Below are 13,259 nucleotides of genomic sequence, written 5' to 3'. Positions count from 1 at the left end.
CAAGTAGCTAGAATTACAGGGGTGAACCACCAGTGCCTGGCAAATAGTGGGTTTTCTATGAAGAAAAGACAGATGTAGAAAGAAGAAAAAAGAGAAGCAGGATGGCCTGGCAGGAGGCTTTTTTTTTTGCCAGTCCTGGGGCTTGAACTCAAGTGCTGGGTGCTATCCCTGAGCCTCTCTGTGTTCAAAGCCAACTAGCACTCCACATCCAGTCTTTTCTGAGTAATTTATTGGAGATAAGAGTTTCATGGATGAGCTGGGAAGGTGGCTCAGTGGTAGAGCGCTTGCCTTGCATGCTCGAGGCCCTGGGTTCGATTCCTCAGCACCACATAAGCAAAAAGAAAAAAGCCGGAAGTGGCGCTGAGGCTCAAGTGGTAGTGCGCTAGCCTTGAGCTGAAGAGCTGAGGGACAGCGCCCAGGCCCCGAGTTCAGGCCCCACGACCGGACCCAAAAAAAAAAAGTTTCATGGACTTTCCTTCCTGGGCTGGCTTTGAGTCGCGATCCTCAGAGCTCAACCTCCTGAGTAGCTAGGATTACAAGCATGAGCCACCGATGCCCAACTAAGGTCTCCTTCTTGTTCCTTCCCCTATAAAGAATGCATGTATGAGTGTGTCCATGAATGCATATATGTGTAATTGTATGTGTACACATACATTTGTGCATGTGTGCATGCATGTGTAAGTATGGGAGCAATAACATCTATCTCAAAGGACCATCTGCTTTGAGAACTTGATGTACACCTGGCTTAGATCTGTGATCCTCACATCTCAGCCTCCTGTACAGACATGGGCTACTGGTGCCTGGCTCAAGGAAGGTTTTGTGTCCTCTCAGAGTTCCTAGAGTCTAGCATTCCATCACTCTCATCTAGAACCCTTTCTCTGAGTCACTAGTGGCTGATAGACCATGGGAGACCCGCTCCTCCATGCAGGTCTGTGCAGGGGTTCCTGTGGAAGTAGTATCTGCTACAATGTGTTGGGGAGCTGCCTGGAAGGTGGGGTTGGAACAGGGGTGCCTGGCATGACAACTGGGCATACAGACCTTCTGGCCAGGGCTTGCAGAGCCTGACGGCAGGAGTGGGCACTGGGGCTCTCAGCCTGTACCTACTTGCTCTGTGCTGGAGCTGCCAGGGCATCTGCCCACAGAACTGGGGCGTTTCACAAGGCCATGGAAAAGAACCACAAGTCCAGGTGTCAAGAAAAGTCCATTGGTTCAGGCCTCTCAAGGAAGGTAGGGGGAGGGGGATGAGAGAAGCCATTAGGGTAGGGGTGAAGGAGAGCCCCTGGTGAGTGGGAATAAACACCCTGAGCCAAAGGCCTAGCAGGGAAGAGCGATTGAGGGCAAAAGATGGAGTGTTCCCTTCCATGACACCAGGTAAGCCCTACCAAGAGGAGGGCCCAGAGGAGGCCACGCCCATGACTGACTCACCTGCTTCAGGAGCTGCCAACCCTCCACCCACAGAGGGTGTCTGCTCAGACCCTAAGAGGTCACACAGGGTGGGGGAGAAAGGAGCAGAGAACTTCCCAGGGAAAGGCAAGGGTGGAAGGCCCCGGCTGGGGGAAACCAAGCTTAGCTGTCTGGTCTTTCCTGCTCAGTTGAGGAGTGGGCAGAGCTGGTCATGAAAGGATCTGGAGAAGGCCGGTTCTGCCCATCACACCGTGAGCCTATTTCTGTCAGCCACAATGGCCTGCTTCTGAGCCTTGCTCACGTTGGGAGCCCCCAAAGTAAGCTATGCTATTTTTCTTTTTTCTTTTTGGAGCCATGGGAGTCCTGGAGCTTGAACTCAGGGCCTGGGCACTCTACCACTTGAGTCCCAGCCCCACTTCTGGCTTTTCTGGTGGTTCACTGGAGATACGAGTCTCACAGACTTCCCTGCCTGGGCTGGCTTTGAACTGTGATCTCCAGATCCCAGCCTCCTGAGAACCTAGGATTATAGGGGTGAGCCACTAGTGCCTGGGTCTGTTTTCCTATTTGTATTTTTAAAGTTTCTTGGCTCCTCATTGCTTACTATGCCCAAACCAGAGTGAAGGCTCAAGATTATCCATGGTTCCTAACTCTAGTCTCACTTCTCAGCATCCTTGGGCACAGCTTCTGTTCCAGGGATCTGGGCCTTACTGACAGTGAAGATGACTTTCTCAAACATCACATTGCCAGCTGTGTGTCCTCTCCCTAACATCTATACCAGTCCTATCCCTTCTTTAGTGGCCAGATGGTTGCCCTCTTTTGCCATAAAGCCATTTTTGGGGTTTTGTTGTTGTTGCTATATTGGAACTTGAACTCAGGGCCTGGGGAGCTGTCCCTGAGCTTTGTTGCTCAAGGCTAATGCTTTACCACTTTGAACCATCACATCACTTCCAGTTTTCTGGTGGTTAATTGGAGATATAGAAGGCCTCCTGCCCAAGCTGGTTTTGAATGTGATCCTCAGATCTCAGCCTCCTGAGTAGCTAGGATTATAGACATGAGCCACTGGAGCCTGGCTAAGTCTTCCACTCTTTAAGCCTACAGTGAGAACTTAAAAAGATCTCTGCACTACACCATAAATCTTAAGGCCAAGGGTCATGTCATAGTTCTTGACCTTTCTCCACAGCCCAGGAGGTTCATGATCACAGAGCTTGCCTTATAGTCTAACACCAAATATCAAGCGTATCAATGCAGATTGTACCTCCATATGGAAGTCCTTGTCCTTGGCTAATGAAAGGGCATTGAGGAGTGCTCCAGGGTGCTTAAACCCTGCAATGTTGCCCTGAATGGCACACATGCCATGTCAGGCTACTGAGTAACTAAACACATTACCTCTTCACCCCCCCCCCCCCCCCCCCCCGTGCCTGTCCTGGGGCTTGAAATCAATACCTGAGCACTGTCCTTTATCTTTTTTTGCCTAAAGCTAGTGCTCTACCATTTGAACTGCAGCTCCACTTTCAATTTTTTGGTGGTTTATTGGAGACACGAGTCTCACAGACTTTCTTGCTTGGTCTGGCTTCAAACTGTGATCCTCTCAGATCTCAGCCTCCTGAGTAGCTAGGATTATAGGTGTGAGCCATCAGGGCCCAGCCTGTAGATACTTTTTGTATACACTGACTCATATATACTTACTCCTTATTATAAACCCTTAAGGCAAGTGCTCTTATTGACCCTATTTTACAGATGGGGGACCTGAGGTCAGAAAGGCCACATGTCTTGCTCAGAGTCACACAGCTAACATGGTGACTGGTTCAGGCATCAATAGCCACAACCACCATGCTATCTACCTCTGAATATAACAGTTATGGCACTCAGTGGCACGGTGGCTACCAGCCTCAGAGCTGGAACTCACAACACGCTGCAGTGCCTCTGGAGAGTGTGAAGAATGAGAGTAGTAATAAAGCTTGTCAATAATTGAATTTAAAAAGACAAAGAAAGCTGGGTGCCCTCACACCTGTTATCCTAGCTACTCAGGAGGCTGAGATCTGAGGATTACGGCTTGAAGCTAGCCCGGGCAATAAAGAAAGTCTGTGAGACTCTTATCTCCAATTAACCACCAATAAGCCAGAAGTGGAGCTGTAGCTCAAGTTGTAGAACGTTAGCCTTGAGTGATAAAGCTTAGGGACAGTGCTCAGACACCGAGTTCAAACCCCAGTACCAGCACAAACAAACAAAACCCAGCCAACCACAAAAACAAAGAAGATACCAGGTTCACATCACAGCACCTTTTACAGTCACTTGCATCAAATAGCCAACACCCCCTGTGTGAAGACTGGAATGACAGCAGAGAACCACTGATTCCTTGCTGGGTGCCCAGTCCAGACGCGTCCATCAAAGTGACACTGATTAGATACGGACTAAGCCATACATCTCTTACATGGGAAGATGTGACTGTGATTTATCAAATAATGTGTTACAGGAGTTACTAATTTCTGCTCCTTGGGAAGCAGACACACCTGTCCATGATGAAATCGGATACCATCAACTTAATTTGCTCCATTACTGGGTTCCCCTTCTGGAACCCAGCTTTTACAGATGATGAGACACTGCTCTCTGTGCTAGGCTAGGACTTAGAGACAGCATACGGGGCTGGGGATCAGCGAGCAGCTATGACCAGTGAGCTCTCAGAATTCTGAGCCAAAGTCTCCAGGCCCAGATAGCAAGCAAGGCTGAGCAGGATCTATTTGAGGATAGCCTGACTTCAGGACAGTGGAAAGAACTGGCCTTGTGGTGGTCTGATATCCCTCTCTCCCTTCCTCCCTCCCTCCCTCCCTCCCTCCCTCCCTCCCTTCCTTCCTTCCTTCCTTCCTTCCTTCCTTCCTTCCTTCCTTCCTATTTTCTAGTGCCAGTCCTGGAGTTTAAACTCAGGACCTATGCACTGTCACTGAGCTTTTGTGCTCAGGGCTAGCACTCTACAACTTGAGCCCAGCTATACTTCCAGCTTTTTGGTGGTTCATTGGGGATGAAAGTCTCACAGACTTTCCTGCCTGAGCTGGCTTTAAACACAATCCTCAGATCTCAGCCTCCTGTGTAGCTAGGATTATAGGCAAGAGCCATTGGCACTTGGCTGTTCTGGCATTCCTATTCTAATTGAAACTCAAGGCTTGGTATCTCCTGCACTGGTGACAGGAGAGCAGGCAGGGAGGACAGGGTCACAGAGTTCCATGGAGCCAAGGTACAAACCGAATCTGGAGATGGGCAGTTACTTCTGGCTGAATGTCTCTACCATGTGGTATGGTGCTCCTGGGAAAGGGCCCCTATCCCAAACATAGCACCTAGGCCTCATGTTGCTCCTTTCCATGGATATTGTCATCCTGTGGGGACTCAAAGGGGTCTAGGAGGGACATGAGTAGAATTCTAGTCCCAGCCTATCTCCAACTTGCTCTCTTACCCCAATCTCAAATGATCTGTGTATTCTTCCCATATTCTAGGCTAATAGGGCAAGTTCTGCCTGTTGAGACAGGCCAGGGGCTTCTGAGGCATCAGCAAGGTTGACCCTAACTCCTGGGACGGCACTTTACTATGCCCAGCTGTGTAACTACCTCCACCTTCTCCACCACCACCTCCTCCTCTTCCTCTTCCTCCTCCTCCTTCTTCTTTTGGAGGGGGACATCCTGGGACTTGAACTCTGGGCCTAGGCACTTTCCTTGAGCTTTCTGTGCTCAAGTAACTGTTCTACCACTTGAGCCACAGATCCACTTTGAGCATGAGTCTCACAGAATTTTCTGCCCAGGATGGCTTGGAACTGTGATCCTCAGATCTCAGCCTCCTGAGTAGCCAGGATTACAGGTGTGAGCCACTGGCACCTGGCTCCATGCCATTCTTGGATGGCTGAAGCCTCAGAACCCCAGGCTCCCTGCCCCAAAGAGGCCACTGCTTCCCGGAGGTAAGACAGGGGTTACATCATACCTTGTTTGTGCCCACCTGAGTACACTCCACACACACACACACACTGCAGGCCCCAGCAAAAATGTGCGTGGAGCCTCATAAGGCGCCAGGCCTCGGGCATCCCTGTTCTCTTCTCCAGCATAAACACAGGATCAGGGTGGGGCAGAGACTGGGTGGGAACCACTGGCGTGTCCAGGCCTGCCTGCATGCTCTATGGGGAGGGGGAAGGGGAAGAAGGAGGGCCTGGAAACACCTTCCAAGGCTGCCAGTGTTGGCTGGAGAGACAAGATAAAAGAGTGAAGAGCTTTTATCAAGACTCTGATAGGGGGATCCAAGGTGGAGGGCCTCCACTGTGCTGCTGATTCTCAGCTATGGCCATGGGAAACATTTCCTATTCCATAAACCTTGTCCTATGACTTTGCTCCTGCCACAGGTGGAATCTACCCTCTGCGTATTTCATCCTCGAATAGTCCCACAGACAGAAGGAGGGGTGCTTAAATCTGAGCCCCTTCTGGAGATCCTGAGGATCATAGCTTGGAAGAATGGACTCTGTCCTAGGGCTGTATGGGGGTCTGAGTGCAAACTCTAAACAGCAGCTGTCGGGGGAGGTAGAGCAGGGTAGGGCAGGGATGGCTGTACAGAGGACTCTCCTGCCCAGGTTGGCCCAGGGCCCTGGCTCCAGCGGCTCCAGCATCTTGTGAATTCAGTGGCTTCCCTGGTTACCAAAGAACAGTACTAACTTCAGAGTCAGATGCAAAGTCCAAGGTTATTGGTAACGTGGGTGAGAATATTCCTGAAGGGCTGAGAATGTGGCTTCGTGGTAGAGTGCTTGCCTAGCATGCATGAAGCCCTGGGTTCCATTCCTCAATACCACAAAAATAGAAAAGGCTGGAAATGACACTGTGGCTCAAGTGGTAGAGTGCTAGCCTTGTGCAAAAGAAGCTCAGGGACAGTGCCCAGGCCCTGAGTTCAAGCCCCAGGACTGGCAAAAAGGAAAAAAAAAGAAAAGAAAAGAATGTTCCTGAAAATCTGTTACTTTTGCCAAGTGCTGATAGCTCACACCTGTAATCCTAGCAGTTCAGGAAGCTGAGATCGTGGTTCAAAGCCAGCTGGAGCAGGAAAACACCATGAAGCTCCTATCTTCAATTAACCACCAAAAAAAAAAAAAAAAACAAACTGGAAATAGAAGAATAGAGCTATGGCTCAAGTATGGTAGAGTGCTAACCTTGAGCACAAAAATTCAGGGACAGCACCCAGGCCCTGCGTTCAAGCCTTCCCAGACAAAGCCTTCCCCAAACCCCAGTCCAACCCTGACTCTTACCCACACCCCCAGATACTCACACTCTTTCATCATGCCAATGTCCACACAGCGTTTGAGTCGACAGGCCTGGCAGTGGCGCCGATTGTCTTTGGTGATGCGACAGTCCCCGTTGAAGGGACAGGTGAACAGTGCCTTCCGTTTCATGCTACGACTGTAGAGAGAGCACATGTCCTGAATTGGGTCACTGACCTTCTGGATCCTTGGCCTTGACTATGAACAGCTTACCAGGGTGGTAACCATAGTAACCTGTCCATGAGCCCCTTGATCTCTGTTTCTCCCATAGTGGGTGGCAGGCCCAGCCTGACCCTGGATCACCCTGTGAACCCTGTTGCCCTGTACAGGGCTGGGTGCACCTGTGAGTTCCTCCTCAGTTTATTGCTCATTCAAGTTCCATGACTGCTTTTACATACTTTTACAGTCCTTTCTTCTCCTCCCCTCTTTAAAATTCCAGAGGAAATATACCAAGTACATTTTCCTGGTAGAGTTTTCTGAAAATACTGAAATGTACAGTATTCTAGAAATGCTTTCAATGAGAGGCAAGAATATTAGTCTCAACTTTCAGTCTTCTAGAGTCCAGAACAATCTGCAACTCAGGGATGGATGGGTACACTGATACATGGAGAAAGGAGAAAATACCCAAGGCCAAACCATAGCTTTAGCTGTCTAGGAAGAGAAGAAGAGAAGAAGCCTGATGTGCCGGTGGGAAACTGAGATCTGGCCTTGACTCCCTTCCCTTCTTTTCCCTTCCCTCCCCTCCCCTCCCTTCCCCTCCTCTTCCTCCTCTTCTTTTTCCTCTTATTTCTCTGTGCTAGGCTTGAACTCAGGGCCTGGCCATTGTCCCTGAGCTTCCTTGCTCAAGGGTAGCACTCTATAACTTGAACTACAGTTCCACTTCCAGGTTTTTTGTTGGTTAATTGGATATAAGAGTCTCTGGGAAGCCAGGCGCTGGTGGCTCATGCCTGTAATCCTAGCTACTCAGGAGGCTGAAATCTGAGGATCACCATTTAAAGCCAGCCAGAGCAAGGAAAGTCTGAGAGACTCTTATCTCCAATTAACCACCAGAAAACTGGAAGCTGTGGCTCAAGTAGTAGAGTGCTTGCCTTGAGCTGAAGAGCTGAGGGACAGTCCTCAATCCCAGAGTTCAAGCCCCATGACTGACAAAAAAAAAAAAAAAAAATGTCATGGATTTTCCTGCCCTGACTGGCTTCCAATTAAGATCCTCAGAACTCAGCCTCCTAAATAGCAGAGATTACAGGCATGAGCCATTAGTGCTTGGCTTTTTTTTTTTTTTCCTGAGACAAGATTTCAGCATATAGTCCAACTTGACCTTGGCTTTCTGAAAGGCAGCAAAGCAAGGGCTCTGTGAAAACCGAAACCTACAAAAACAGTTCTTAGCTAGGAAGGTAGCACCTCACCCTCTAGTCCATGTATACATGGTGTATGTGTGTTTGCACATTTGTGTGTGTGCATGGGTGTTCATGTGTATAGTGTAGCATATGCATGCATGTCCCTGCATGTACAAACTTAAGGACTCACTTGCCTAATTCCATGTTCTTCTTTACTGCCAGCACCCCATGAGAACTTTGGGAGGCTACATGGAGAACATCGCCTTCAAGGTGCCTTTCTGGCAGCCTCTCACCATCCCTTTCCTAGAAGCTCCCGGTATTCTTCCAGCTCTAGTTATCTTCCCAAAGGAACTAACAAGACTTAGCTCAGGAAAGACAGTAGCAGATAACTTTTTCCATGAGGAACAGCATCTTTAGAGCCAAATTCCCCTCTACCTCTTTTCTCCCTGAGTTGAGTGAAAGACCTCATCCTCTCCAGATACAGACACTGGCTATGAATTTTAGTGAAAAGTGACTTGCAGGGCCCTGGTGATTCGTGCCTGGAAATTTAGCTACTCAGGAGACTGAGATCTTAGGATTGTGGTTCAAAAAGCCAAGCAAGCAAAGAAATAGACCACCAAAAAGCCAGAAGTGGAACTGTGGTTCAGTAGTAGAGGGCCAGCATTGAGTGAAAAAGCTAAGGGACAGTTGCCTGAGTTCAAGCCCTAGTACACGGCTCATGCCTGTCATCTTAGCTACGCAAGAGACTGAGAGTGATCGTGTTAAGGTTTGAGCTCAATTCCAGGTAAAAAGTTTAGAATACTCCAACTTAGACATATAGGAAGTATGAATAGGAGGATGATGGACAAAAAATGATACCTTTCTGAAAAATAATGAAAATGATAAGGACTGGGGACATGGCTCAAGCAGTAGGGAGTTTGCCTAGCAGGAGCAAGGCTTTGAATTCAATCCTCAGTCTTGCCTTAAAAAACAACAACAACAAAACCCAACACCCAAACACTGCTTCTGTTCACTGGAACAATGGGATAAAGGACAATCATACTCTTTAGTAAACACACAGATGGAGACCAGAGGGAGCTGGCCCACTTGATCCCAAAAATGAGACTTGAAGAAGGTCCTGCAGCAGCTGCAGGCAATCAAAGACTCTTGGGTCACTTGAGTCTTGGGTCCACAAGTGTCTCCTCATTTAATAGTGGGGGCCACTGAGGTTAAGAAATTTAGCAATAAGGCAGAAATGAAAGCTCTCAGGTCTGGAAGTCTTAGGGATCCAGAGGCTCTGCTTTTAACTTGCTTTCGACTTTGGAACTCAATGCAGTGAAGCCCATGGGTAAATAGCCCCAGGCAGAGGCCCATCAGCACAGCTCAAGGCTGGGGGGGTCCCAGCAGGTAGAGGAAGTAGCTGCGGTTGATCTTGGCTGTGGTCTCCCCATCTGATAACCCTCTTTACCCAAGGGACAACAGTAGACTTGGGGTTGTGTAGGGGAGGTAGTGAACACCAAATCTATCCTGCCTAAAGCCTAGACTTGCCCCACGTGGCAACTGCCCAGAGAGAGACTGGTGAGCCTTTTCTGCCATCATAGAAATGAATGCCTTTCACCTCTCCACCTCCACCACAGGCCCAATATTTTCCTGAGAGACAGCAGACTATGAAAGCTCGTGGGATGTGTTAGAGCTCCCCAGATGTGGTCACCACAGACACATCTGTCTATTCCAGAACGTGGGCTGGATGCCCCTCCCTTCTTCCTCTCCTTCCCCTGCGGTTCTTGAGGATTCGTCACCTGTTACCACAAATGCCCACAATTCTCTAAACCTACCCGAAGACCAGAAGTTTCTAATTCAGAGCAAACTCTCATTTCCTTCCCTCCCCCCCCCCCCCCCCCCCCCCCCGGCATTTAAGCCTGAGAGGCTGCTCTTTCCTCCTACCGCAGTCTTGGCTGGCTCAAAACTCTTCCTGTGAAGCAAGCCTTCAGTGTCCCAGGTACCAAACAGAGCTAAGATGATGCCCTGAGTCCAATAGCATGGCCAGCAACACCCACCAAAGCCTTAAGCAGTGTCCAGTGTCCAGTGGGGCCAAGCTCTTCCTGAGGTTCAGGAGAGGGTCCCAAGTCCCTTCTGAGACCCCATCTGTCATTCCTGAGACCCCCCAGGAGGGGGCCCTCAGGGCGTTTTACAGCCTCAACTTTTTTTTTTTCAGGAGGAGCTGCTGTTGACTTCTAGGTAAGCCTGGCAGCCTTCCCACTACAAGTTTTGTTTTCTTCAGGAAAGAGATTTAGGAGCCTTACCACCTTTTCTACTTATTAAAAAATGCTTTCTCCTATTATTTGACATCTGAAGCCCAATTTCAGGCTTCCATATAAGAGAGGTTGCAGATATCCATTGGCTCAACTGTATCTGGCAACAGGAGTAGGTAGGTTTGGGGTCAGAATGCAATAAACAATTTTAAAAATGTAGAGTCGAATTAAAAGTAAATACTTGAAGCTGGTACTGATGGCTTATGCCTGTAATCCTAGCTACTCAGGAGACTGAGATCTGAGGACTGAGGTTCAAAGCCAGGAAAGTTTGTGAGGCTCTCTTATCTCCAACTGATACCAAAAAGCCATATGTAGAAGTGTTTCTCAAGTGGTAGAGTGCCACTTTGCACAAAAAGGTCAAGTAAGAGCAAATGGTCCTAAGTTCAAGCCCTAGGACCAGGACCAAACACCTTTTTTTTTTTTGCCAATCCTGGGACTTGAACTCAGGGCATGGGCACTGTCCTGGAGCTTCTTTTTGCTCAAGGCTAGCACTCTATCACTTGAGCCACAGCACCACTTCTGGCCTTTTCTGTGGTACTGAGAAATGGAACCCAGGGCTTCATGCAGGCCAGGCAAGCATTCTACCACTTAGCCACATTCCCAGCCCCAACACCAAAATTTGTAGGTAGAAATCCTAGTGTTCTTGCTTTCATTGTATGAGATTAGTATGAAGCTCCAGAGTATTCCAGAGGAGAAGAGATGATAGAAGCGGAGGAAACCAGAACAGAGAAAGAAGAGAAAAAGGAGGAGGAGGAGAGTAAAGTCCTGAGCTCTTTCTGGAGCCAGGCACTGACTCTCACAGCACTACCACTTTAGCCATAGCTCCACTTCTGTTTTTGTTTTTTTATTTTTTGCTAGTTAATTGGAAATTAGCTATTCATAGACTTGGCTGCCCGGACTGACTTTGAACTATTAGCAAGGATTACCAGTATAAAGTACCAGCACCTGGCTTGGAGCTTTAAAATTATTATTCTTATTTGAAAATACAAATAATCCACTCTTCCCAGGGCCTCTAAATACAGAATCAGAGGAAGGGGCTGGTGAGGGGGAGGGTGGAGACACCTGACACTCGAGGTAGTGGTCAGCAGTCAGGTTGAGCCCTCAGGAAGCTCATTTACTCCAACAGCCAATGCCAGGGCCTTCCCAGAACCTGGACCTCAATCCCAGGGACTTCAGCCATGTCTACTCCAATATGTTTCCTGGGCCACAGGTCTTCTTGACTTCAAGACCAATTTCCTCCACTCCTCCCTCCTAAAAGCATTTCCACACATATGGCTGTCATCTAGTCTCTGCCCACAAAGAGTCAAGGCAGCCAGGCCACCCAACCCTGGCTCTGTGCTTTATCTTGAAGACCTATACCCTACCCCACCTTCCTCCCAAAGCTAATTGCCTGTGAGCTGGTTTGGTGTTCTGAGAAACAAGAGCCTTGGAATTCTAAGGGAGCCCAATGCCTTTGCTGTTCTCTGAGCCTGAACCCTGTCATCCTCTGGATGGTTGGCAATTATACCCTAGCTCAGGAAAAGGGCCAGGGGTGGTGCAACCATGCTAAATATAGACAGCATTTCTAGAAAGCCAGGGGTGAGAGAGGACACTTACTGATTTTCATGCCAGAGACCAATTCATCAAAATACGAAAGAGACAAGACGTTCACAAAAGCATCAAGAGCCAGGGGCTAGGGGCTCAAGTCTGGGACAGTAAGGCTCTGGTCAAAAATGGGGACCTCTATGGGGCTGGGAAGGTGGCTCAGTGGTAGAGCGCTTGCCTTGCATGCCTGAGGCCCTGGGTTCCATTCCTCAGCACCACATAAGCAAAAAGAGAAAAGCCGGAAGTGGCGCTGTGGCCCCAGTGGTAGAGCGCTAGCCTTGAGCTGAAGAGCTGAGAGACAGCGCCCAGGCCCAGAGTTCAGGCCCCATGACTGGACCCAAAAAAAAATGGGGACCTCTGATAGTAGCATATACCCCCAGTGGACTGGGTCTGCAGTTAAAGGTCACAGAGATCCCAGGGCCTGGTTAAGATACAGGAACTGCAAAGATCTAGAGCAATGAAAAAGCTTTGTGCAAAGTGATAGTCATTTTACCTCACTTGGTAGTGGTCATGAGCTCGTCCTCTCTCTCACTTTCTCTCTCTCTGTCTCTCTCTAATACACACACACACACACACACACACACACACACACACACACACACACACACGGTGTTGCATACCTTAAATACAAATCACTTCTAGCTGTCAAATATTGCTCAATAAGGGGCTGGGAAGGTGGCTCAGTGGTAGAGCACTTGCCTTGCATGCCTGAGGCCCTGGGTTCGATTCCTCAGCACCACATAAGCAAAAAGAAAAAAGCCGGAAGTGGCGCTGTGGCTCAAGTGGTAGAGCACTTGCCTTGAGCTGAAGAGCTGAGGGACAGCGCCCAGGCCAGAGTTCAGGCCCACGACTGGATCCCCCCCCCCCCCCCCCCCCCCCCCCCCCCCCCCCGCCAAAAAAATATTGCCCAATAAGCCAGGTACTGGCGGCTCACATCTGTAAACCTAGCTACTCATAAGGCTGAGATCTGAGGATCATGGTTTAAAGTGAGCTCAGGCAAGAAAGTCCACAAAAGTTTCTTCCCAAATAACCAGCAAAAAGCTGGGAGTGGAGCTGTTACTCAAGTGGCAGAGTGCCGGCTTTGAGCCAAAAAGCTCAGAGACAACAGCTCCCAGGTCCTGAATTCAAGCCCCAGTAGTGGTGTCACGAAAAATGAAAAATAAAAAAAGAAGGAGGAGAGGAGAGAAAAGAAAGAATCCTCAGGGTACACTGAGAATGAATTTAAATAAAAGATCTAAGATTAGAGTGTTAAATCCTAAAGAAACAAGAACAATGACCAAAAGAAACATACTATCTTCATACCATTGCAGCTATCTTCCCCACTCCCCCCTGCCCCACCCCCACTGTGTTTTGTTTTTTTGTCAATTGTGG

General features: G+C 48.8%; 1 protein-coding gene across 3 annotated transcripts in view; it reads right to left on the bottom strand.

The window, feature by feature from the left end:
• The window catches only part of Vdr (vitamin D receptor), a 63,157-nt gene that overhangs the window by 16,517 nt on the left and 33,381 nt on the right, over positions 1–13,259 (bottom strand). For all 3 annotated transcript variants that reach the window (XM_042677741.1, XM_042677740.1, XM_042677739.1), the window contains one exon: positions 6,688–6,818. In XM_042677741.1, coding sequence (XP_042533675.1) covers positions 6,688–6,818 — 131 coding nt within the window. The remainder of the gene's footprint in view (positions 1–6,687; positions 6,819–13,259) is intronic.

This window comes from Dipodomys spectabilis, unplaced genomic scaffold (genome assembly GCF_019054845.1).
Source record: "Dipodomys spectabilis isolate Male_0828 unplaced genomic scaffold, ASM1905484v1 ptg000039l, whole genome shotgun sequence".
NCBI lineage: Eukaryota > Metazoa > Chordata > Mammalia > Rodentia > Heteromyidae > Dipodomys > Dipodomys spectabilis.
The sequence above is the reverse complement of the archived record's forward strand: the minus strand, read 5'-3'. Positions and strand labels throughout refer to the sequence as shown.